Source organism: Aythya fuligula, chromosome 15 (genome assembly GCF_009819795.1).
Source record: "Aythya fuligula isolate bAytFul2 chromosome 15, bAytFul2.pri, whole genome shotgun sequence".
In the NCBI taxonomy this organism is placed as follows: domain Eukaryota; kingdom Metazoa; phylum Chordata; class Aves; order Anseriformes; family Anatidae; genus Aythya; species Aythya fuligula.
In genome coordinates, this window is record NC_045573.1 from 17,453,130 (window position 1) to 17,479,932 (window position 26,803).

The 26,803-nt window shown below is 37.7% G+C and overlaps 2 protein-coding genes across 3 annotated transcripts; one reads left to right on the forward strand and one right to left on the reverse strand.

Annotated features, from left to right (window-relative positions):
• The first annotated feature begins 4,030 nt into the window (after positions 1-4,030).
• On the forward strand, positions 4,031-18,089 carry LOC116495374 (phospholipase A2-like). Its single transcript, XM_032197795.1, has 4 exons — positions 4,031-4,094; positions 12,317-12,482; positions 15,254-15,360; positions 17,874-18,089. Exons 1-4 carry the CDS (start codon positions 4,031-4,033, stop codon positions 18,017-18,019), a joined length of 483 nt encoding a protein of 160 aa, XP_032053686.1. The 3' UTR covers positions 18,020-18,089.
• Positions 18,090-19,624: 1,535 nt separating this feature from the next.
• BFAR (bifunctional apoptosis regulator) lies at positions 19,625-25,904 on the reverse strand. Of its 2 annotated transcripts, none has more exons than XM_032197277.1 (9): positions 25,814-25,904; positions 25,618-25,690; positions 24,310-24,640; positions 23,311-23,512; positions 22,808-22,977; positions 22,009-22,153; positions 21,655-21,825; positions 20,922-21,124; positions 19,625-20,009 (listed from the first exon to the last, which is right to left on the reverse strand). In XM_032197277.1, the coding sequence occupies exons 3-9, from the start codon at positions 24,573-24,575 to the stop codon at positions 19,817-19,819; spliced, it is 1,350 nt and encodes a 449-aa protein (XP_032053168.1). In that variant the 5' UTR covers positions 24,576-24,640; positions 25,618-25,690; positions 25,814-25,904; the 3' UTR covers positions 19,625-19,816. The 2 variants fall into 2 exon arrangements, with proteins under 2 accessions (XP_032053168.1, XP_032053167.1); XM_032197276.1 differs by having other exon boundaries at positions 25,809-25,904.
• Between the last annotated feature and the right edge of the window lie 899 nt (positions 25,905-26,803).

Below are 26,803 nucleotides of genomic sequence, written 5' to 3' on the forward strand. Positions count from 1 at the left end.
TTAAAGAAGTAAATCCATTTAGCAAGATTCACACCTTTAATCCCTTGCTCCCTTGCTTTCTCATGCTGTCTTGCACATCCTGATGCCAGTTAGCAAGGCCTATTACACTCAATATAGCACAGCCCCTTATAGCAAATGCAAAGAGAATGACAGTTCAATCACTGCTAGTACGCATGGGGTAGTTCCATGGCATTTGATGATAGCATCTCAACATGAAGTTAAAACTTTTTCCTTTCTACATAAGATTTTTCATACATGCCATTTTAAAGCATACAGTCTCTCTGTGTGCTTAGGATGATATGAGCCTTAAGATTACAGGACCTGCAGACGAGTTTTTCACATTTGTTTTCTATTAAATTTAGTAAATACAGCATTGCAATTAGGAATTTGTTGTATTGTAAACTAAGGAAGTTAAGTGAAGTATTTGGTTCAGGTCATATTCCTTATATTAAAATGAAAACAAAAACAATAACCAAGGCTTAAGATTGCCAAAACCATTGGTGTCCTATTTTTCAGTTTGGACAATGGAAATTAAATTATGCAACATATCTACATCTCTTTGAAGATTCAGTGAACTCTGTAAGAGCTAGGTATCATCATCTTGCTTGAACACTGTCGTATTTATAGGGTATTGGGACTCCACTGCAACTGCAACCTTCAGACTCAACTGTTCTCTTAGCACTTCCTGACAGTGAGCCTATAAGAAGTCTCTCGCTCACAAATGTCTTGAACATGTCTTATCTTACCCATAACTGGTCACTTTTAAGGGAATATGCAGCCTATAGAATCATAAAAACTCTTTCTTAGTTTTAGGAAAAAAAATATTCTTAATCCAGTAATTGACACTATGAAGAAGCATAAGTTTACGTCTTTATAATTACAGGTTACATAAGTTGTTCTAAATTGTTCACATTATAAAGTACCCATGGCATTTGTTGCTGTACAAATACAGTGGTAAACAGGCCTTCATAGAAAACTCACATAATATGTTTGTCAGCATGACACAGATTAGAGAATGTACTTAAACTTGTACTTTCTACTGAGATTAGAATCCTAGCTTCTCCCTGGGAAATCAAAATAGCAACTAGTGGCTAAACAATAGCAGCTAAACAGATGTTTTACTGAATGCTGACCTGCATGTTGGGCACTTCCATTCTATGCATAATCCTCAGCAAATGACTGTTCCAATTCTTGGCTAGTTCAGAAGAATCTGATTTACTTGAGGTGTAGAAAATCACGGTCATGGAGCTGGCGGTTCTCTGTTTCATTTACTCCTTGTTCCACCCACCCACACTGAAAATGCAGTAAAGGTAGGAAATGATCCAATGGGAAAGAAAGAAATCCAAGCCTGTTTGACAGGTGACTCTTGAATTTATCAACACTATTGAGCTGCGTTGCCTTTTTGAACCCATGTATCTTAACATCCCAGTTTTATAGTTTTCACTTTTTTCCTACTCATAAGAAGTTCTCTGGCTATTCCCAGCAACCCACATCCCTCCTCAGTACTTCCATTTTTCTTGTCTCCCAATCATACATTCAGTAACTTCCCAGTTCCCAAAGGAGTCTGGATGGCATTTAAACAAGTTAAAGATAGCTCATTGGATGATTAGCCTGGAGCAGACAAGGGGTACTTTGTCCTCACCTTTCCTTTGATGGACACACAACTTAGGTTTTTTGTCCTCTCCCAAGTGTCCAATTGCCATAAAATTATTGACAGATGAGAAAGCAGACATCATGAACAGAAAGATCATAAAGAAAGTTGTAATAGTTGTAATACAAGCAGCCTAGTAGGGTGTTACACCACTGACGGGATGGAGAGTAATATAACAAAAGATGGAAGAAAAAATAGATGAGACAAAAATATGCACTTAATTTTTAAGCAATTTACAGCACTTAATGAGATGTAATGAAGAGGTAAAAAGAAAAGGGTTGCACAAAATGATAATAAGTATATTTTTGTCTCAGCCCTCTCAGTGGAATAGTCTACACAGTCTCTGTTAGTCTAAAGTCTACCTTCATCTTTAGTACTGCTTACAGTTCTGCAGTTTCCCCACATCTCAGTAAAAATATAACAGAACTGGAGGAATATTTGGATGAGGACAAATGCACGGAAATGAAATTTCAGAATAGTGAATTAAAATGGCAGGAAAGTAGTTCTTTATGAAAAGAACATTGTTTCTGTTTATGACAAAGCAGTCTAGATAATAAAAGTAGACAAAAGTCTCAGCTTTCCTCGAATTCAGTACATATTATTCCCCCTGTGCATTTGCATAGCTTAGTTGGTGATACATACAGAAATAATTATCAATTAATTTATTATTGCAGTAGAACAGACGTACTGCCTTCCCTGCCTGCAGGGCATAGTTTCATGAAAACATTTAGGCAAAAAGAAAATTGTTATTAGAGTCTCTTTCCCTGCAAGGTGGAACTGTCGGTTTGAAGCTACCTGCTATCAGATCACAATCCATAGAAACACATAAGTGGTCAGGGAGTTCTGCAAGTCTGCAGCGTTACTTTCTGCTCAAGGCAGGCCCCATGAAAGCACATTGCTTGAGGCCATGTGTAGTCCAGTTATGAATATTTTAAAGGACTGAGTTACCACAGCCTCTCTGGGTAAGCTGTTCTGGTATGTGACCACCCTTTTATATACATACATACATACATATATACACATATATAAAAGGAATATGTATTTCCCTATGTTGAATTTCCCATGTTGGAACTTGTGCCCATTTGCCTCTTGTGTACCTCTGGGAAGCACCAAGCTCTACACCCTCCTTCTCTACTCCCTCTATTAGGTAGCTAATTAGACAACAATACCAACTCTCCTCAACATCATCATCTTTAATGCTGAGCAAATGTAGTTCTGTCAGATTCTCCTTGGCACGTTGTGAACTGCAGCCCCCAAGCAGCTTAGTGACCTTCACGAGCCTTGCTTTAGTATGTCAACATCCGTCTTCTACTAGGGGTCCAAAGCTACAGACAGCACTCCAGATGTCACAGAAACCAAAATTGAGGGGAAGAATCATTTCCCTCCAAAGCCACTGGCTATACTCAGCCCAGTATGCAGCTGGACACACTTGCTGCAGGGGCACACTGTTGACTCATGTTCAACTTGTCCACCATGACCCTGAGATCCTTTTCTGTGAAGCTGTTCTCTAGACAGTTTCCAACCTGTCCTGTTGCATGGGGTTATGCCAGCCCACATACAGGGCTCTGCATTTTCTGAGCTTCATGATGTCCCTGATAGCTCATTTTTCCAGCCTGACTAGATCCATCTGAGTAACAGCCCTGCCCTCCTGTGTACCAACCGCTCCCCCCAATTTGCTATCACCCGCAAACTTGCTGAGAGTTCACTCTATCCCATCATCCCGCTCATTACAGCAGCCATTTCAAGAATACACATTGATGTAACCTCTATAAAAAGAAATCACAAGAAGGATGTTTTAATTGCTGTGCTACAGCCTTCTAATTTTGCTTTACAAGAAAAATGGAAGAGTTGCATTGCTATCTCTGTTCTTACCTAGGTATAAAAATCAAAAGTAGGTTCCATGGGAATCAGGCCCTGGGTCCCTTGGGTACACATGCTACAGTGTAGAACTTTGCTTACAGTGTGTAAGAAATCTTCAGAAAGGCACAGATGACTGTTGAAACTTAAGAGCTAAGAAAGTCAGAAATTATTTACAGATTCCTTCCCTGCAATCTGCCAGTTCATGGCTTCGATCAAAGACAGATGATATTTCTATATCATAAAACAGACAGATCCACATCACTATATATATAGTGCTCCAATAACATACTTGTAATTTGTTATTTACCTGGGTGATTGCATGCACTGGATGGACTTTGTGCTAGTAGCCATTACAGTTGAGAAGGAGAGGGTAGAATCTGGAACAGAACAAAGAACATTTATGTAATAATAACCTTTCCAGCAACAGTCTGTTATGGTCAGCTGCGCACTAGCACAACATTTCTACGGGAGGGACATGACAACATTGTTGCCAAAGGGCATGTTGAGGATGCTACAAACATGGTTCCCAAAATTCTCTTGGAACATATTATTCTTCTCATAGACTTACCATTACAAAAACAGTGTAAGTCATACCATAGGCTGGTATAGTCTTAAATCAAAGTTGAATTTTGTTCTGTATGCTAGAAATAGTTTTGAGATAGTACCGTGAAGTATGTTATTAAATATTATAAACTGGTTCAGGAGAATATTTTCAAATCATTTCAAACATCTCTCTCTCCAGGTTATGTTTTATAACTCTTACCATTTATGGAACAACATCCCCAGCAGCATGAGATGAAGAAAACATTGGTAAACAGGAAGCGTTGGTTCTGAAAAGGAGCTACAGAGGACGGAAAGACATGAAAGAGAAGGAAGCCAGCCAAACCTCTAAGATGTGGGAACAAAGCCAATAACTGTTTCCAAACAAATTCTGGAATAAGACTGTTCTTTTTATGAAGATGATGATAAATAAGACACCAAGGTGCAGTTCCCAGCTCTACCACAACCCTCACATAAGAGTTTCACCAAATCACCCTGCTTCCATTCCCATCTATAACAATGGGAGAAATAACTTCTTCCACCATTCTTTATTAGTTGCTTGCTTAGCTCATTAATTCAGTGGGGTAGGAATATGTCATGTACATTGCAACATGCTTAACACAGTAGAATTCCGATTTTGTAGGACTTGCCTTAGATACCTACACACCCTAGTACTCCTACAATCATCATCATTACTAGGGATCTTCATAATAGCTAAGTTCTGAGTACATAAACCAACCCTCGTCCAAGGTAGGAGGTCAATTTTTTTGTTTGTTTTTAATTTCTCAGTAAAAATAATTGCTCTTACTAAATAGAAAGTGTTAATGAAAGCAACTTTTTCTGTTACTTAAAAAATACAGCTTTGCAGCTGTTTGGTCAATGGCAAACACACTATCGTTTTTCTCAAAATCACCACCTTCACCTGCTCACAGGGGAACTGGATACCTTGCACTTATTCCTGTTTTAGACCATTCCAACACTTTTCATCAACATTTTAGAATAAATTAGTCCAAAAAGTTACCATCTTGCTGTGTATACAGACTAATATCCTCATTCTACACATAAGGAAACTGAATCATAGACCCAGAAACCAGGCCTTTACAAACAACTTAACAAGATTGCCCATAATATTTTTGTTCTGAGAGAATGTTCCTCAGTGCAACTATCTGCCTCAATTATATTAATCTATTCCTCAGATTTAAAAACAACTTAATTAAAGCTACCGTTGAGCACATGCAGCCTTGGTTGAGAAAGGATATTTGAAACGAAAATGCTTCTCCCTACCCTTGCACGGCTCCAATTCACAATGTACAAATTCACCAGTAAGAAAGAAAATGCCATTTCTTGCATACACCTTCTACCACTTACCAAGTGCTTCAGAAAGAAGAAAGGGACACTAGAAAGAGTGAATATGACATTTCCACTGTCCTATAAAATATTATTTTAAAATGTAAAGGGAATTTTGAGTCCCATTAACTAAGTAAACAATCGTCATAATCTGTAATAACTTCCAATCTGTTACTAGTATATTTTCTTAGCTGTATACAATGGCAATTATTTGGACAACCTAACTCCCCTTGAAGTATTTATTTTTCAGAATTTTTGTCCTGATTTCACTAGATATTTTCCTTTTACTGCAGTTCTTGTGAATCAGAAATCCTGACTTGCATTCCTTACTTCATATAGTTTGTTACCTCACAACTTTTTCTCTTTTCTAATGGAAGCAGCTGTAGCCTGAGCATTTCAATCTCATGTGATTTTTCAAGGGTTGTAAGATTGCTTTCCTTCCTTCAGGGAAAATGCATTTTAAAATCACAGATGAAATTTTAGGAAGCATATTTAAATATAGAGCATGGGAAAAAGTACTCACACGCAAGCACTATCACCACCTCACGACCTAAGAAATACATCAAATCAGCTGTAACCTCTTAAGTGGTCTCTACATAAAGATAAATATATTTCTTAAAAGTAACTGATTATATGATCGCTGGATAAATGCTGCAGAAGCTACTGGAACTTTGACAGCCCACTTCTGTGTCAATCCTGCTCATTTTAGTAGAACATTTCCCAGGGCCGCAGGACACCAAGAGGATGGTTCTATTCCAGTTCAAACTATTTACATATAAACTATTCAGTAGGTACAGATAGATAAATAATACACTGCTGTAATACTTTCTATTACTCTATGTATAACTTCTGCAAATACCACCTCACTTAAATGTTAATAGCATGAAATTTTGTGACAGTTGGATAACATGCATATGAGAAGAATTAGCCAGTTTAGATGAAAAATCCACATCAGCTGTACTAAGCCAACATCAGGTGCACCAGCACATTGCATCAGGCAGTCTCCTGAAGAGCAAACATGACATTTAATTCACGTTGCTCCGCTGGATATTGTTTTTAATGTCATATCCAGTGGTATGTTGGATGGGATACTGTTCAACTGGAAGTTTCACTATACTGCAGTTCAACACTATTAAAACACTCTAATAGGTGTGACTTATTGACCGGAAGAGTCAGTAAACAAATAATGTATAAGTGACAATATAAAAATAGTGTAACAGTAATTAGCAGCGTGACTCCATGAGTAATAAGAAAATTGTTTTGACCCAGTTGATGGCAGTAGCAACAAAATCTTCAAATAAAAATAAATAAATAGAATCTATTCCAACAGATGGATTATCTGCTATGGCTCATATATTAGCAAAACTTTCAGGATCATTGACAACAGTTATGATTGCCAGAGATCCCATTTTTCCAGCATGCAAGTCCAGCTCCCCAGGAGGTACAGCAGTAGCTCTGCTGTGCTCAGAACAGCCATGAGGTAGGGATAGAAGGAACTGCTGGCAGTGCACAGTAGCACCCTGTATCAGAAGCTGCTTGGCATCAGTCAGTGGGAAGGCACAGTCACAGAGTGAGCCTCTACCAGGATCCAGAACTATCGATGCCTATGCCTCGACGTAATGCCTCTCGAGCTGGAAACCATGCTTTCTGGTTTGTGAAAACTTCACGCCATGAGTGTGTCTGTTTATTTGGGCACAATGTACAGCCTTGCCTGGCTAATGAACTGCTTCTGGTGTTCTGCAGGCAGTTGCACAAAGTTGTGTCAGGTGTGCAAAGGTATGTCAATATCCTACCTTCAGCTGATGTGTTTCCACATTTATCCCGCACTACCCTAACTTCTGTGCCAACACAAACAGTTCATAGAGTGGGTTAATGAGAACATAACAAAAAACAAACCTGATCCATCTGTGCGTGCTTTTTGTCTCTTGCAATCAGACCACATATGATTTTCCACTTCCCTTGTGATTAAAGAGGAGCGATATGAAGCAGAAAACAGGGTATTTTGATGCAAAAGTAGAATCATACTTCAATACACATCCAAAAACATTTTATTTCTTTGGTGAAAATAGCCTTTACTACAAAACTACAAGCTGCTTTCCAATAGTAAAATGGTGTGAACAAGTTCTTGGTAAATCCTGTTGAAAACAAGCAAAAAAAACCAAACACACACACACAAAAAAATAAAAAATAAAAAAAAAAATCAACCAACCGACAGAACCCCAGCTGTCTCTTTTTCTTCTCTCTACTTCTTTATCCAGTCAGTTGTAGTGTGATCCAATGGGTGTGGTATACTGAAATGTAATAATACTACATGCAAAAGAGAGAGAGGAAAAAAATCAATACACAAGATATTCAGGGGTGCATGAAGAAATGCACTGGTTTTAGTACAACAATAAAAACTCTAATGAAATACCTGGAATGTAGCAGCAAAGAAAAGTGATGTAAAAGCAAGCAGTGTTGTCTGTGTGTTGAGAAGCAATGACACCACGATCAGAATGTGAAACCCAGCTGTAGATTTTGCAAAATAATCCAAGAGTTGGAAGGGAAAGCATATACAAAAAGTGAATGATCTGGAAGTGGGAAAAAAAAAAAAAAAAAAGAAAAAAAAAGAGAGAGAGAGAGAGAGCTCTCAGTATAAGCCTACTTTGCCAGAGGGAAGGTTAAAAAGTCCCTTCGATCGAGCTGCGGAGCCCACGGGCGGCTGCAGCAGCAGGGGCAGCTTTGCCTCCCCGGCCTCCCGGTTCAGCGCACGAACCCGGCGCTGGGCACCACCCCGCAGCAGTGCCGAGCTGCTCGGCCCCTCGCCTCGAGGCTGAGCCGCACTGAGAGAGGAGCGGGGCTGTCCCCGCTCAGCCGGGGCCCCCAGCGCGGCTCCTCCCTTCTCGGGAGCGCGGTGTCCGGCCCGGGGGCAGCCTCTTAGGGCCGGCGAGGGCGGCCCCGGCTCAGTCCCGCACGACGGCCGCAGAGCGAGGCCGCGCTGCTCGCCCCCGCTGCCCATGGCGCCCCGCCCGGGCCCGCTGCTGCTGCTGCTGCTGCTGACTGGTGAGAGCCCTGGGGCTGCGGACGGGGCTCGGGGGCAGGGCTACAGGGGCTGCGACCCCGGCCTGAGACCTGCCCCCGACAAGGGGAGCTGCTGGGCCGGGGGGAGGCTGGAAGGGGGCTTTGCTTCTTGGGGGGGAGCTTTGCTGCCTTTCCCCCCCCCCTTAACAGAAGTTCATCAGTAATGGGCAAAATGTGTAAAAGTTTGGTACGTAAAACCCAACTGCAGGTGTAATAACCTTTCCACAGAGGCAGGATGTTTTACCATACCCATCTCAGGGTGTTAAGACACTCGAGGCACAAAGTTGTCCTGAAGTAAGGAATTGCTGGTGCTAGGATTGTCTGCACAGCTACAGCGGGCTTATTCATAGAGACTGACTCATTCCTCGGGAGTAAGTTACAGCACGGGAATGTAGTTAAAGGACCCCTGCCTCGTACCTGACTATAACAGACTGCTCACTTAGCAGGTATTTAATTTTTTTTTGTCCCCTACTTATTAAATTAATATCCTGTTTCTTAAACAGTATTAGAGACCAGTTGTAATAATTTATTCCATTTCCTCATAGATTTTCTGAGGCATTCATCAGCATAGTGCCTGAATGTACTTACTCCATGCTTTTTTGAAACTATACCATCATCATCCCTCTTTTACAGATAGGTAGCTAAGTTAACACATAAATAAAAGCATCTACTAATTTTAGGTTTCCATGGTGAAATGACAGAACCCAATCTTATTTTCTGCTACTATAAATGACAGGAAACATCAACTGCTCAAAGCCTAGCTCTCAGCAGTACACTCGTAATTTGTTTCTCTAGCCCTGGGATATTCAGCAGGCTGGCACCATTGAGAGGCATTGTTTTAAAGGGTTAAAACTAACCTCATGCTGAACCTCTCTAACAGCTGTAAGGATAAAATCCAGTTTTCCAGAATAGCATTCAGCTGCCTTAACTAAGAGATTCGCTTTTGTCTTCCTGCACTTGTCCACACATTCTTAAACCACTGGCAAATTCAGCAAACTAAATCTCACAAATAGAAAGATCTTAAGGACAAGAGCCTTGACCTGTTCTTACAGCATACCCTCTGTACAGAATGAATCAGGGGTCTGGGGAAAAAAAAAAAAAAAACATTACCTGATTAAAGACCACAAGGTAATGTGCTTGCATAATGGGGCCAACTTTATGTTCCACAAGGCTCACTGCCCCAATTCTAGTTCCTCACTTCAGAGTGCCCCTATTATTCCTTCTGCATTTTGATCATCCTCCAAGACTTCATCCTTTGCACAGCCCAAACCTCAGCAAGAACATTAAGGAAAACAATGAAAGACTGTTTCACTGCTTGTGCCAGCCTAGAGCAATCATTACAGAGAGAGCCTGGCTTCAGCCCGACAGCTGAGTCAAGCATCGCAGTCACCCATTCCGTAGGCAGTGAGGAGGAAGGGAAATGCAATTTACCTGTTTCTCAATGCTTGGTCCACAGTACCAGGCAAATTTATCTGTTCAAAGTTTATACGCGACCACAGTTCATAGAGATAGCATATCAGTAGTCTGTGCAACAAGATGAGGTGAGAAAGACCATTTCTGAGGCAGAAAAACATGTTAATTATTACATTGTCCCTTCCAACCCAAAGTATTCTATAATTCTATAACCATGTACAGCACAATCAAAATGCTTAAGAGTTCATACAGGTGACAAACCATGAAGGTACAATGAAGTTTAAACTCTCCAAACGTGGCAGGACTCCAATTTGGGCAACAAAATTACTGATTTGAAATCAGGCAGGACACCAACATAATGTGATTACTTACTGTTACTTTCTCTCAGGCTGTCTTCACTGTTAACTTAATTTCACTCTTCAAAAAGTCACCTGGTGGCTTTTAATCTCTGTGGTTTGTTCATTAGAATCACATAGAACTGAATAGATTGTGTTTGTGTCCCCATCTGCTATTTTTAATGTGTAAAGTAATCTTAAAATTGGTATAGCATTGTTTTTCCTTCAACCTTTACTTCCAAATCAGGTATATCACATCCATTTAAACTTGAGTTTGCTGATCTCGTTAGTTTTGTTTCCCCCCTAACCTCCAAATACTTGTCTGTAAAGCTTTCTTTTGAGAGCAGGAACACCTGAAATTTTAATATTTTCTTTGGCTTTATTCCACAGAAGTTCTGATAAAATATTTTGTAAACATTTATTGTGCTGCTAATACACTAACGCTATCATTACCGTGCCAATACTCCTCCTGTTTCTGTCATTATGTGAGTTCTAGGAGCATCCTTCATTGCTTTTATTATACTTGGGTTATAAAGCTGTTGGAACAAACCTTTCCTTCAGCCTCATTTTGAGCATCTGGTACAATACAGCCTTGCTTTATACCTGGATGTCCAGATGCTGTAACATTGAAAAATTCCAAGGATAAAGATTTCATTTCCTTTTAATTTATGTGGCATACTTCAAAAAAATTATACTTGAGCTTGCCATGGAGTAGACAGTTCATCACTTCCATTTTACCTGGATTTAAATATGGGACTGTCATTTCTCCGAAGTTAACAGACAACTGTGATGTAACCAGAAATGTGATTTGGAAGTTCTTACCTTTCTCTTTCTGTCTTGTTGCCCTCCTACACCTTCCTTCCCCAGCAGCCAAGAACCAAGATACACTCTGTACATTCTTCACTTGCTTCTGGGGTTTCGTCAGTTACTAACATGTACAGCAAACCTGGCTTTGCTGTTAGCCACTAATGTGGTTCCTTCAGTTGTTACTGGCTAGCTACAGGACTAGCAAAACTAACCACTTAAGATTATAAGCTGTTTTAGTTTGTAATGCTGCAGCCTTACTGCAACATTTTTTTTCCAGTAATTTATTGAACCTGTACTGATAGCAAAGGTAAATGTTTTCAATGCTGGTGTAAAAATAACTTAAGACTTAAAAATTTCTGAAAATAGGTTGGAGCCTTCAGTATAAGGAAATGCTGCCTATTTACCATCCAGGGTCTTTGATGTGTTAGCTTAAACTGAAGGATGACCTGAAGCCCTAAAAAGAGTCACATGGTGTCCCAACGTTAATTTGCCCAGGACCTAACAGCTTTAGTATTGAACTGATGGCTACAATAAAGTCCTTCAATAGTCTTGTTCTGTAGAAATGATGGTGAGAATCCCTTAAACAACCAACATTTTTTCTAACTTCCCTATAAATGATTCCAAGCACCCACATGCTTCTCTGCTCCCTGAAGGGGAATTATCATTAAAATATACATTAATCATACAGTCTTCACAACCTTCACATACATCAACAAAAAGAATTCCCTCCCAAATTTATACACACACCCTTCATCCCTTCAACTTATTATAACAACAGAAACTCCTCTCTCCCCCAGAAAAGTCAGTTACTTGGCATCTTAACCTAGAAATTAGGATACATTAGTGGAAAAAAAAAAAGTACCCCATGAAAAAGGATATACTTGTACAAGTGTGAATTTTATATTATATAAAGTAATAACATAGGCAAAATTGCATTTTAGGATAAGGAGAAAGTCATCACTTAGGACATCTAGTCCTAGCAGACTTGTGGATCTAGACCACAGAACATGCTAGCTCTAGCCAGTTTTAAGAACAGAAATGACTGAAGTCTGTCATTATATGCTGCCTTCATGGGAGGAAAACACAACACCTTTTCTGAATGCTGTTCAGTATTCTGCTCACTACCAAGTAGGGGAAAAGGGATTGGGTCAAGGACAGTCAATCACTGTGCCCCAGAGTTTCAAAAAGAGAATGGAGCATTATTTCAAAGTACTGATATATATTATCAAAGTTAAAATAAATACTAATAATGTAAATGACTGTGTCTGCACATTAGATTCAACGCAAAGTTTTTCTTCCATAGTTTATAGAGGCACTCTTGGGGAAGCCCATTTAAGGAACAAAAGAGGAATTCTGGAATTAGCCGGAGCCATTAGATGTACTACAGGACGATCTCCTTTTGCCTACCTACGTTATGGATGCTACTGTGGACTGGGAGGAAGAGGATGGCCCAAGGACAGAGTAGATTGGTAAGAGTAACTATTTATCTGAGTAGCAAAGTGCTGAATGCTTGCAAATGACAGAGAAAAAGGACTAAAATATGAATTAGGCCTATTTAACATCAACACAGGAACTGACTCTAAATTCTTCAGAATGCTAAGAAACTCTGAAGTTATTTAAATAGTATCACTGTAGACCTACATGAGTCTTTATCTCAAACTCTTACTACATTAATATTTGTTTCATGGTACAACTGAGTTTTCTTGCTGTTGCTGCTTGGCCGAAAACTGAAGTCTTCTTAGAGACGTTTTAAAAACTAAAACATTCAAACTATCTATTAAAAAAGCCCCAATTGCAAGTCTTTTGATTCTAATTCTGTTTTGAACACTAATAAAATGGGATGAATAGTACATAGAAAGTTGTGCAAAATTCAACCTGTGAAAAATAACTTTTGAATAAGAGGAGCTATGAATCATTACTACAATAATTATAAAACCAGTCCTTTTAAATTTAGTATGAGACCTTATTATACTGACTACCGTCAATTTAACTAATAATTGAATGTTAGCTGTCAGGGAGATGATTTCATGGTTATTGTAGTTAAATAAAAGTTAAATAAAAGTTTTACATTTTCAAGGTTATCATTATAACAATAAATTTCCCCACCATATGTTACCTCTTGGTTATCACTTTCCAACCAGATTATATTGTAAAACAAATTAAAACAAATACCTGACACTTACATTTGGGGTAGAACATACAGAAAGGCATACAGAAAGCTTGCATCTGAGTTTTTTGCACAGAGTAGTTGTGCTTATCAGACCTTAAACTTTTAGGATCTTTTCATATGTATTTCAAGCTTTTGCACATAAGTTCTGTTGTTTTAAAAGAGAGTATTTGTGGTTGCTGCTTTATGGCTGGGAACACATGAAAAGAAGGATCTGTTATTAGTTATAGTTAATTGCATAACCAAAGATAGTGGCGAAGCATCTATAGTAAGCTAATCTTTCCTTGTGAGTCTATTTCTCACTTCACAGAAGTCCCGTAATAGCAAGAAGCTTATTCTGCACAAGCCATGGCTATGTAACATTCAGAACAAGCCAGAAGTGGCTTATTACTCTGCTTCTGCATTTGACCAAATTAGTATTTGGCACTAATTAAAACGTAGCATCAAACACTCTTACCAAATTGTATTTCTTATAGTCATGAGCTACACTGTGAACTGTTTACATTCAGAATTAGGTCTGAAAACAATTTAAGTGAAATTACAGAAATACTTAATCAGAAGCAAGAATGTCTGTAATGGAATTATTTGTATAATACTTACTGCAATTCAAATTTATGCCTATCACAAAAATAAACTTTCAAATGGAGACAATTTTTATTGATTTTATAAGACATATAAAATACAGAAGCATTTGTTTTTTATATTAAATTCTTAAATTAGGTCTAAAGTTATTCTAAAAATATAAGAGAGGCATTCTTAATAAGACTGCTATTTCTGTAGAGACATGAAGATAGACTGAACTGTGGCAAAAAAAAAAAAAAAAAAAAAGAAAAGAAAAGGCCATACTTCCTGGTTTATTTACCTTAGTCCTGCTATGAAGACTCTGAGTCCATTTTTTTTCTTTTGTTTCTTGGAAGACACTTACTCATACATGTAAAAGGGATGTATTGAGCTACTTAAAAATTGAATAGCAAAATGCCTGTAAAGTACTGCAGGATGTTTAAGTGAAGATTGTTGTACAATTACCAAGTAATTATTTAACAAGCATACAAAAAAAAGTCATTTCAAGTGAGAAAAAGTCAATGCCGTGAGGTCTCTTGCAAACAGATTCCTCAGGCAACCTAAACACCATTGCTAAACATCACGTACATACTATAATATGATGGTTGTAGGCTACCAGGAGGTAACTGAATGACTGAATGCAAAAAGCTTGCGGATGCATCCTGTTCTTCCACTAAGGAAAAAGAACAGTCTGCAGCAAAGACTTGCAAACTATTTATCTGAATTCAGGTCCTTCCCTACTTGCTATTCTGGGCTTGCAGTGTCTCCACACCATATGAATAATTATTTTTTTTTAAGCATTAAAATATGCCATTAACACTTACCTATACTGTTTAGTTCCACAGTGTGATAGAAAGTCTATGAATTCATTGTCTCAAATGTGAAAAGAATAACCTTTAAAGCATGATCTGGGGTAATTTTCTATTTTTTTTGTATGATAGGGAGTAAACAGTTTTAGGTATATGACATTAAACTGCAACCATGCCTATGCGTTACTGAACAGTTCACCTGCACCATCTAAGGACTTTGCCATGAAAAGACATTTTTGGTAGTATGCTTTGGCCTAACAAGTTTTCTCATCTAACCCACCCTCCCCCCCCCCCCCCCGAAATTGTTACAAAAGTCATCAATAATTGGCAGAAAAATAAGTCACTTATTATCTGACAAACTATACTGGTGTTTAATCATCTTCTTGAAAGGGGCTGAAAGGGAGGGGGTAGGCATTTTGTTTAAAACTGAGAATACTTGATAGATTCTTACAGATGAAAGGGAAAGTTCAACTAAATCAATGTGTATCAGACACTTTTTTCCCCTGAAAGAATACTTAATGTCTATATTATCTGTTAAACAGTTATCCTGTTTTGATTCAGTTAGGCAACTCTTTGCACATTCATACATTTACTGTTTTATTACTTTACAACCTACTAAATATGCTGATAAAAGCCATCTGGATTATGTGACTGTAAATTACCACAGTATGAATTAAGGCAAACCCATTTCTGTTTCTCTCAGGTGCTGCTTTAACCATGACTGCTGCTATGGTAAGGCAGAACGAGCAGGTTGTCACCCTAAGATAGAAAGTTACCACTGGGAATGTGAAGACAATGTTGCCATGTGTGGTGAGTGGACGGTTAATGTTTTTGGGTTTAGTTTTTCTTGCACTGATTGCCTCATGGACTTCATAAAGAGATGCTTCCTTAACTGCAAAATCCTTATTTTACCTTCCCTCCTTTTGCAACCTCTTTGCAGGGTAAGCTATTTTTCTAGAAAGCATGACTATACCAACTGAATGCAATTTCTTTTTCTAAATCCCCACCTGCTGACATAACCAAGCAAAATTCTGATCTACAAGTTCCTATTATTTTTTCAGAAAATACTTCAAAAATAAACAAACCAACCTACCCATTCTCACTCAAGCTGTGTAACGTGTACATATATTAAGGAACCCACGCTATGCCATGGTCTCCAACTGGAAAGCAACTACAAACAGGGACAGAAAATTACAGCTGTTTAAAAAGGATCATTTTTATACTCAGCAGAAAATATTACATACCATTTCTAAGTTCACAATGTACACATTTTTGACATACTTACCACTGACTGACTGCACACCACACTGCTAGTGACTGCAATGCACAAGTGACTGCAATTAAAACTTAAAAGTTCAAACACTGAGGTAATAAGTTATTTGATGAGTATATTTGTTTATTGAAATAGCGTGTCCACAAGCCATAAAATGTAGATTTGAAAATTCAACCTGATAAAGCTTGTTTGATTGCTCCAAAATATGAATGTAATACATGCCAAGCTACAGTATAAAAGGGAGGGACAAAGAGATGATAAAGAAATGAAACAAATATATGTAACAGGGAGAAGCAGCATGTCTTTTACATGATTTGTTTACAACACTCAGTGTTTTCACATATACAAGAACTTTTTGAAGCTATAACACCTAAGAAGCCCCCAAGCTTTGCAAGCCCTTAAAACACTTAACACTTTAAAAATATATATTTTTTAAGTCAAAGTTATTTTGCATGTATGCTACGACCCAGAATACAAATCAGCTTAGTATCTTATTATTTGCATTGCAAAAGTGCAGGCCCTTTTATAAATTTGATTAAAAGTTAACTCTCAGACTGACATATTTTACAGGTAGCAGGGTAGGTCATTCAGAGAAAACAAAACAAAAACCCTCGCTTCACAACTAAATTTAATATTTGCCTGACCTGAAGTCAGATGAAGGTTTTTGATGTTATTTTCTTTCCTCCTTTTCATTCAACCCCTATTTTGCCCAAGCATCTAGCTCATATAGACTCTCTACTTAGTAATTTCCTCCTCCGCTCCGGAAGTGCTAAGCATCTTCTCTCTTAAACTATCTAACAGTCAAATTGCAGTCAGCCTATGTTTGGCTGTAAAGGTTCTGCTCCTATTCCAGACCAGAAGCTGACATTTTGAAATACTAGTCAAGACAATAAGCATATCAGCAATAAATAAAGTTGGAACAAAATAATAAAATAACTTTCTCAAATGGTATGCCAGCAAAGTTTGGAGCAATAACCCTTCCCCTTCTTCCCCAACCCCCCCCCCCAAAAAAAAAAAAAAAAAAAAAAAAAAGAATAGTTCTTCTCTAGTCTTCTCAGTTAATATTTTATTTATACTACTTACGCTATTGAGAAGCTTATAGGGTAGCTAGTTACAACATCAACGTATATACATTAAAAACAGTCCCATTTCATAGCAGAATTTGAGTTTCTTCATCACAAAACTGAATGCTTGTTCTGCTCCTAGACAAATCTCAAGCAGAGATTGAGGTAAGCTTTCACACTCTGACAAAACATAATCAAAATTTTTTCAGTTTATAGACTGCTGCAGAAAAAAAAAAAATTGCGTTTCTGGGTTGGCACAATAAGACTAAAACATACTGCTGTGGAAGAAACCGTTCATGCCAACAAGAAACGTTAATGCTAGAAGACAGCATTCATGGCAAAAAACCCTACTAAGTTTCTGTTAAGGACTACAATTACAAAACAACCATGGCTAGAGATGGATTTTATTGTACTTTAACATACTTTACCTAACTTCTTACAGAATACCTTAATTAAAAAAAAAGGGGGGGGAGAGGGGGGAGAATATAAGCTGAAGATGGAACACCTTTGCATTCTTTATTACACATAGATAATTTTTAATGCTACATCCTTTAATGGAGTAAAAGCACATGTGAAATGGAAATTTCTTCCCAAACTCAAATTTCACTAGAGCAAAAGGGCAGGCAAAGAGGGTTACATATCACTTTCCAGAGGAATTAGTTACCAGAGTTCCTTTTCTAAAGAAGGTAGAGAACTTTTGCTAAAGCAAACCATGCTTATGTATCCTCTATTGCTGAGCTGTCCTTGCATGGAGCTCAGTCTAAATACAACAGATTTCCCAATAAGCAAAAGAACTGTCTTACTAAAGTTCAGTATAGTTCCTGTTGCATTTGAACTACAAGAGTAAAATAAAGTATGATTGCTGTTTTGTAAAGGATTGCATTATTTATCTGCCAAACATAGAATAGGAAGTAATGATTGCCGTAGTTCCATTTGTTATTTCTAATTACTTCAAACTAATATCAAACTTATTTGTTTTCTTTCAGAATCAATAGAAGAAAAGTGTCAAAAAATGGCATGTGAATGTGATAGCCAAGCTGCCAAATGTTTTTCTAAAGCTCCCTATCATACAAAGTACCTTTTGTGGCCAGATGTTATGTGTGGTGAGATTCAGCCTGTGTGTAGATATTAGGTACAAAACATCAGCCTTTATGAAAACTCCGTATGCATTTAAAACTAAAAAGACTATTTTTGTCACAGTATTGACAAGAAATGATTTTTCGCTTTCTTGATTCTCCTTCCTGCCACTCTAGCTTCTCTGTCCCAGAACAGCTGAAGTAAACGTTTACATTCTCATTTATCTTTTACAATACATGGACTAAAAAAAGCATGTTCAGTAGTTTGGTGTAAACTTTTATTTACTATCTCAATTCCTATTTAGTATTTATCAGTTTAATGAGTAACTGACTTAAAATTTGTTTGAATCACAGAATAGTTTGGGTTGGAAAGGACCTTTAATGACCACCCAGTTCCAACCCCTCCTGTGGGCAGGGACACCTTCCATTAGACCAGGCTGCCCAAAGCCCAAACCCTATCCAGCCTGGCCTTGGGCACTGCCAGGGATGGGGCACCCACAGCTCCTCTGGGCAGCCTGGGCCAGGGCCTCACCACCCTTACAGCAAAGAATTCCTTCCTAATATCTAATATTGTTGGGTTTATATTCAGATTCATAATATCATTCACTCTAAGTTTTCTATCCTCACTTCCCTGGAATGTAAGATACAATCCACACTTTTCCACTAACACTTATCTTAACATTTGTTACATTTGAACTGACAGGAAGGAATGCATAAAGTGACAGCATCAGCGTAAAAAGCCCTCTTGTCCATATTAAATGTTAATTAAATCTAATTCAACTTTTGTATCTCACTCTACTTAAGAGGTCCTACCTGTATTAAAAATTGCTCAACATAGTTTTTTCTTTTGAAGCATTTACCGTCAAAGAAAATGTCAAGCACTTTGATATAAAATAAATACAGCTTCTTTAGAAAGGATTAGGATTAAAAAAGGTATTTTTAATCTTTAAAAATATTCATAGGCAGATTTAAAGTTTAAAATTAATGATACAAATGAAAAAATCAACAACATAATGCAAGGCAACACAGCTCTTGAATATTTAAGAGCTTCTCCTTCAGTCAAAAAAAAATACATTAAAAAATGGCAATCCAGTTTATACAAAATAACCTTCCAGTCAACATTCACTCACAGATCTAGATACACATTGCAGTAAGACATAATTACAGTGTCAGGTCACTTATCCAAAATAATCCCTTTAAGAGATAATCCTGAATTTAAGGATTAGCAACAGACTTTAAGAGGAGAGCATTAAAGAAACTATCGATGAAATCTAACTGATCTGAACAAAACAAAGCAAATTGAATCGCAAATCACCAATATCTTCCAAAGTGCAAGAAAACGCAGTCTTTGCCTTCAACGGGGAATTCTAGAACAAACTTTACTGTGCATTTGACAGTCACAACTTCACATGTAAAGCAGGCTGAAAACACTGAAGTACTTTCAATATCAAGCCTGTCTAGGAGGAACTCTCCTTTGGCAAGTTTAAGGTCTGAGCAACACATTTCCCTGGTATGAAATACTAAGTTAAACACTACAGTAGCTGTTCAGAAGACACCAATTTTAAGACAGAATAGAGATGTTTGATTTGATCAAAAATATGATGACATGACTAAGTTTTAAATGGCAAAATCAGGAATACAGATATACTTTTTTTACTATAAAAATAATTCTGGATAATAAAGCCCATCCTCAGAGTTGGAATCAACTGTTTAAGAGTAACTTACCTTAAGGCTTTTTTGTATCTTTAATGTAATCCAACATTTTCACTGCCATATACATACAGGAGAAAAAGCAAAGTTTCTTTCAAATAACCACTTTTAGAAACTAAATAGCTCAACATTTCTAATGCCAATCACTGCACTTGTGTCTCCAAGCGCCTTACTTCTTTAACCACAAGATCAATGTTTATAATTGGATTAAAGTACAAGGCCCAGTAAAACAAACAATTGCAGACAAACTGAGGTATAAAAGGCCAAAAAATAGCAACAAAAAGACCCTGGGTTGAGACTTTCCAGAAATGTCTCCACATTCTGTGAGGAATAGTCCTGTGGAAAAGGAAAGGGAGAGGCTTAATGGAACTTTGTTTTTAACCATTCTAAGCCAAGTTAATACATGCTGCAGCCTCAAATTATTCAACGCTTACTCAGTTACCTGCAAAGCATCATTCTGCACTCCGTAGAAACTTTCTTAAATATAGTAATACTACATTTTATGTGAGGATGTGTTAAGTCAATTTATTCAGACTACAAGCTACAGCAGTTAAAGTGGTAAAATTCTGGATTTGTCATAGATTATGTTCATATATTCTGTTCTCGTTTGAAGATGTTCTGCCCCCTAGCTGCTGACAAAGAAAGCGAATACCCCATATACATGTATGTCAAACCAAGACTTTCTCCTATGCGACTTCTAAAAACTATAAACAAAAGATCAAGCAATTATGAAGTGATATTAATACTGCTTTGGTCTTACTTCAGGTGTAACTTTCCTGTTACTTCTAGCAATTCTGATCACCATCAGAGGTGATATCAGTCTAACTAAACTAAGTTGAGGATACATCCTTTAGTAACTATACCATAAGTATATCTTGACAGAATTCTTGCATGTTTAGTTCTCAGCTGACAGCTAATACCATTTACCATAAAAGGCAGGTACACATTAACTCTTATCCTGAGAACTAATGGTTAGGAACATGTATATTACCATTACTGCATTTGCTACATCTGATCAGTAAAACCAGCTGTAAGAAATCCTTTCAAGTATTCACAGCAAGAAATATATTCAAGACTGGAAATTAGTGCATGTGCAGATTTAAATTCACATATTCTTATTAGTTTCAGAGTTGTGGTTAGACACTACATGTAATTTCAGTAAGCAAGTGTGAAGTCATAAGAGACTTGTTTTCCAGTTTATAAGGTCACGTACTTCCTAAACCCTTCAACAAGCTCAGTAAGACTTACTTCAATTCTCTTCTTGACCAGAGCCTCCAAAAGGAGAGTAGCTCGAGAACAGAGAGCAGCATTGCATTTACAATTATAAATCTTGATGTCCAATAGTGCACATCCAGCCAATCCCAAGCAAACTCAGCTATCAACTGGTATGGCACAAATAAATACTTCACAATGAATTCTCTCCACTGTTTCCAAGAAGGATCTTTGAGGTCCTGTAAATTAGGAAAAAACAAAACAAAACAAAAAAACTGTTAAACGGTTTCCTACTAAATAGACACAATACTGGCTGGCTTATTTCCACTACTCCTCTGTTGTGTTTTTTTTTTTTTTTTTTTTTTTTTAAATGAAAGCAGTAATTAATCTTTTTTTTTAATGCTTTCTAGTAGATAGCACTGTAATACAGTAATTTCCATTGGAGTAGCACAAAACATCACAAATGTCCAGACTTTATAATGCCATTTTTTAAATGTGGATATTTTCAGATAAAGGTTTTTCTACAGTCATGTGACCTTAAAAAAAAAAAAAAAAATCATAAGAATCGTTTTCACGTGTTTAAAATCCTTAAATATCTTGCTAAAGGTTGTAACACTGTTAATCTCATTCAATAAAATAAGAGGAACCATTTACTTTACAATATTTCTTTTTAAAAAGTTGAATGGTAATGAGATGAAATGATGAATCACAATTTTAAGCAACTAAATTGCTTCAAATTGCTTCAACCATGCAGCACTTGAACACTTACTAATAATTTTGTGACAATATCTTCATACTGGTTTTCTTGCATAGGACAAATTGTGTGGATGAAAGGTAGGAAAGCTTCTGCATAATCAAACAGATACAAGTACAACATACTGAGTCTCGGAGAACTCTTCAGTGCATACAGAATAAAGAGTGATTTTCCTGGATTTACTGCCTGAAAGGTATCAAATTTAAAACAATGAAAAAATTAAGGGACACATCAGTTCTTAGACTTTTTAAAAAGATCATTTTTCAAATACAACAGTTCCTTAACATTGCTTTTGACTTTAAGAGAATTTTATTTGAAATACATTTTAAAATTACTTTATATAGATTACAGACTTTAAAAAGAATTTACCTTATATTCCCAAAGGTTCTGTGGTGGCTTAACACCTAAAGTTTTGACACATTCCAATTCTGCCATAATAGCTTTTCTATGATTGTTGTTCACTATACTGTAAGGCTCTTTTGTGAAATCCTCCTCTGTCAGTGTGAGAAGGAGCCTACAAAAGCAGAAGAATTCAGAAGGTAAACAGTGACTCTTCACCAAAAAGATATGACTAACAAATCAGTAATTACATAATGAAACAATAAGCTACTGATAGAAGTTATCACCTTTTGGATTACATTCCACATGGAGTATTCTGAATCAACTGCGTTTCAGAGCCTGGGTTTTAAATATCCTTCTTTTCAAGTTTTCTCTTGCCTGCTTTCAGCACGCAAATTTAGCAGCTTGTTGGCTATCACTGAACACAATTCTTCAGTACATCACAGATCTAGTCTGGTCTCCTGACATCAAACCTAGAACTCTTGGGTTGAGTGCAACAATGCATATAGCACACATATTTCCGCAAGAAAGAAAAGGTGGGGGGTAGATAATGCATTAGTAGAATTTTACTTTCAGTATCATTTCAGTCTACATTGTTAGTATTTAAACAAGTTCTTAGAAAATTTTCTGTTAGGTTGCTTAGTGTCTACTACTAAAGTTTTCAACTATAAGTGTTAAACCTTACCCTGTATTTTCCTTTGCTACATCCATAGAATATTCCCACTATCTATGGAACAAAGCCTGGTCATTTCATAATATACCATGTCTAACGAAAACTATCTAGTAGTCCACTCAAATGACAGCCACTCCTGACAATTAGACCCCTCACCTTCCATTTACTTTCTCCAGGAGAAATTTCTCTTTATAATGTGAAGCCCATGGACCCAGTTGCTCTAGCCAAAGTATCACTTCTTCAGCAGTCCATTTAGCAACTGGCTTGTGGACAAGAAGATCATCTTCAAATTCTCTGCTACTCCAGTGATACCCAAGTAGTACTACCTATATGTAGATTAAAAAAAAAAAAAAAAGAGATCCTTTGCAAAGCTAATATATTATCACACAAATAAATGTGCATTGATGGACTTAACATGCAAAATCTTTCATGCTAAGAACCCTGGAGAATATTTAGGTTACAAGGAACTATCTTGAAGTTGTCTAACTTCCATTTGTTGTATATTACAATTATAGCTGCTGACAGACAACTCTGCTACCTTATTTACTCAGCTCAGCTAAAATATCTTCTATACAACCCTTTTTTATGTGCATGTAATTTAAGTATATTTATTTACATATTAAATGAAGTATATGGAAAACCATCCCAACAAAACTTACTGCTACACCAGTTAAAGCTGTCAGAACGCCTGAGAAAAACCCTCCTCCTCGAGGATTAATTCTTCCCGTGTTTGGAGCTGTAGAAATCTGGTCATTCCCATATTTTTGGAAGGTTGTTAAGCTGCGTGCTACATCACTGTTTTGTTGAATATCTTCTTTTCTTTGTTCAATTGCATCAGAGAAAAGTCTTTCAATAACATCCCTAATGGGAAAAATACTTGTCATTGACCTATAACCATTGAGGCCTAGCATTCAGAAAAGGGATTAATTTTAAGATTTTTGTTTTCCAGCCTCTACTGAAGACTCATCTTTGAAAGCAAGAAAACATCAGTTAACAATACTTAGTAAAATTAAACTTAAACCAATTACTTTAAAACTTTATTTTTCTTAGCTTTTAAAGATGGAGGAAGTTAAAAATCTCACATTTAAAAACAACAATCCTTATCTCATATATAAAATCAGTACTGTGTACACTACTAGGATGCCTTGATCATTCCAAAATTCTAAGCAAGAAACAACATAAAAGTATACCATTAATTCTATAAACTATTTATTAAAATCCTATTAATGTAGGCCAATGTTGTCTTGAACACACTGCAAGAACTTGCAGGTAATTTAAGACAACAGTTTGATATTTTGAGCTTTCTTCTGCCATAAGATCATACTTCTTCCTACAAATAATTCTTAGTACAGAAATAATCACAAACTTATCAAGGATCCTTCTAACTTCAAATAACTGGTTATTTCCTAATACTTTTAACGGATGCAAGAAAAACAAACAAGCAAACAACACTTTACTTTCATGCAGAAAAACATGCTTGAACAGTTCAAAAAAAAAAAAAAAAAGGCAACAAGGTATAAGACTTCTGGCTCTAAACATCCTTGTGACAGTTCAAATTACCAATAAAATACAAGAATTTATAGCAGATTCAAGAAACCAGACAGTTAATTTTGGTTGTTTAAGAAATAATTTTTTAAAGAAAAGCACATTACAATTACCTGAGAAGAATGTTGACTTTGGGGAATCCTTCCCATTTTTCTCTGCATTCTGGACATTCATTCTTCTTGGAGGATACCCACCACAAGGCTAGGCAATGTCTACAGAAACTGTGTCCACAATTCAGGGTGGTGGGATTAACCAGAATGTCATAACAGCAATGGCAATGGAACTCACTAACTGATATTCGCCGACTGATTTCAGGGGTAGCACGTGCTTTAAATTCTGCCCTCTCTGGTTCACCTCGTGAAGTCTCATCTTCTTCCATTTCCTTTTATACTTTATGCAAACCAAAAGCTCTCTCAGATCTTCAAATCTGGTACAGCATTACTTCTGTAAAGCAACAAGATAAGTCCCAATAAGAAAAGTTACTAAAGATGTTTAGAATTGCAAGAAGTTTATTTTATCATCATAACATCTGTCACTCTGATAGTTTTAAACTTTTTAACTAACTTAACTCTCTCCAAAATGAAACATTATCTACTTTTTTGAAAAATATGTATTTGTTACAAACTACAATCAAAATCAGACTCTAGATGTAAAGTGTTGAGCTCAGTCTCCCTGTATGTTTTTTTCCAGTGCTAGGTAGCACATGAAAGTGAAACCAAAAACCTCACCAACTCTCCAATTGAGACACCCATCTTATTTTGGCTTTGGCCAAAATCAAAAGAAACATCATTAGAAAATACCAGGAGAGAATAAATAAAACAAACACCAGAATACGTGCAACATTTTGATCTAATTTACTCTGGCCCTATTCTTTACAAGTATATGGAATAAAATTTAACAAAGACCAATGCTAGGCAATGTAAAAACTCCCAGTTCATTTAGTCACATGCCTCAAAATTATAAGGGATTGTTCTGTTTGCCATCTCAGTGAAGGACTGAGCTCTGCATTAATTTCTTTACTAGTAATTACCCATTGCTGGTATTTCTGAAAATGCACAGCTGAGAAAAGCATAGGATTTCCACATCTTTTCCAGTGTAAGTTTCCCCCCCAGCTTGCCAAAAATATCATCCCATTTGTTTTATATTCCTACTACACTCTGGCAACTGGTCGTATCTAGTTTCTTAGAACACACATTGATCCAGATGACTTATCATTACACGTGAGAAAGGACCAAGGGCTGAAAGATTTTCCCCTTGTACATTAACAAACTTAAATACGCTTACGCTCTACCCCATCTGACTGCTGCTCACTACCGGGTTACTATCTTTCCATCCAGACCAGACCAAACACAAAGAAGTAAACATGCGAGTCTGTAAGAAAAAAGAATAATGAAGCCGACAAGCAGTACAGCGCAACATACCGATAGTGCAGCCAGGCTCCCCAAAGCGCTCACCACCACTTCTCTTCCCAGCCAAGCACAGGCTGTCAGTTTCCTACGTAAAGCAAGCGACAGATCACTTCCAAGAGGAAGAAACCAAACCACTCTTTTGCGTCTGAAAACGTCCTCCTAATTTTCTAAAGGAGAGGCAGCGGGGTTTTCCGCAGACCTACCTCACCTCAGCACCAACCAGGAGCCTCAGAGCTCCCCCGGTGGCTTCCCCACTGCCCGCCCGCTCCTTCCCGCCCCGGTGCCGCCACCTCAGCCGAGGCCCGGGCCCAGGGCGCCCTTCTGTTCCTCCCCCCCCGAAGCGGCGCCAGGCGGGGCCGGGCACACCTCAAGCCCGCCTTCCCCTCACCGCCGCTAACCCCAGCCCCTTCAGAGCTCCCGGCCCCCTCAAAGCCCGGCGGCCCTGCTCCCCACCACTCCCCCTCAGGCCCAGGCCCAGGCCCAGCCCGACTCGGGCCGTTTTAAGCCCCGCGCTGCGCCATGCTGTGGCACCGCTACGCGTCACGGTGCTCTTAATGCACTCCCACACTCGTGAGTTGGGCTGCGTTTGCTGAACACACGTCTCCACGCTCATCTTCCTTCACGGAAACGTGGTCTAATAAACGAGGTTTATTTTACAAGCTGAGATCTAGAGGGTTAGTTGCAGAGGTCAATTAGGCTTCTAGAGGCTTGTTCAACAGCAGAGCTAATACATACTGCAGTGAGCTGGCTCACACAGGCTATTTTTACCACATTTGGGAGTATTTCTCTATATAACACACATTCACAAATATTTATATGTCTCTGTTCCCTTACTGTATTTCTTTTTGACTGGAGTCCAAAACAAACTGATTTTTTAAGTACTATTGAGATGTATTTTTCAGTGTGTGATAAGAAGTAACATTTTCATAAAGATTTTGTCCATGTTCGGCTTGGTACAAGCTACAAATCCAGTTCAAATGACATCTGAGTTACCCAAATCAGATATCGAACATTACCATTAGTTCAGCCTATTTCAATAATGAAAGTAATAGCTTCTCATTGCTTCCTCTCCCATATTATCCAGGTGTCTCCAGAAGTCAATTGTTCCTGTGCTGACACATGCACGGTCCTATTTTTGTTTGCTCTAGAACTATTCTAATCTGATTTCTTCCGGGACAGAAAAACACATAGCTGAGAA

Bases quoted from the DNA above. Each gene is read 5' to 3' on its own strand.
- BFAR (XM_032197277.1), bottom strand. From the start codon at position 24,575: ATGGAAGAAGATGAGACTTCACGAGGTGAACCAGAGAGGGCAGAATTT. The intron at 23,513-24,309 runs GTAATTGTAATG...TTTTCCCATTAG, and splicing joins AAAGTCAACATTCTTCTCAG to GGATGTTATTGAAAGACTTT. The intron at 20,010-20,921 runs GTAAGTCTTACT...CCTTTTCCACAG, and splicing joins TGGTCAAGAAGAGAATTGAA to GACTATTCCTCACAGAATGT.
- LOC116495374 (XM_032197795.1), top strand. From the start codon at position 4,031: ATGGTTCCCAAAATTCTCTTGGAACATATTATTCTTCTCATAGACTTA. The intron at 4,095-12,316 runs GTAAGTCATACC...TTTCTTCCATAG, and splicing joins CTTACCATTACAAAAACAGT to TTTATAGAGGCACTCTTGGG. The intron at 15,361-17,873 runs GTGAGTGGACGG...GTTTTCTTTCAG, and splicing joins AGACAATGTTGCCATGTGTG to AATCAATAGAAGAAAAGTGT.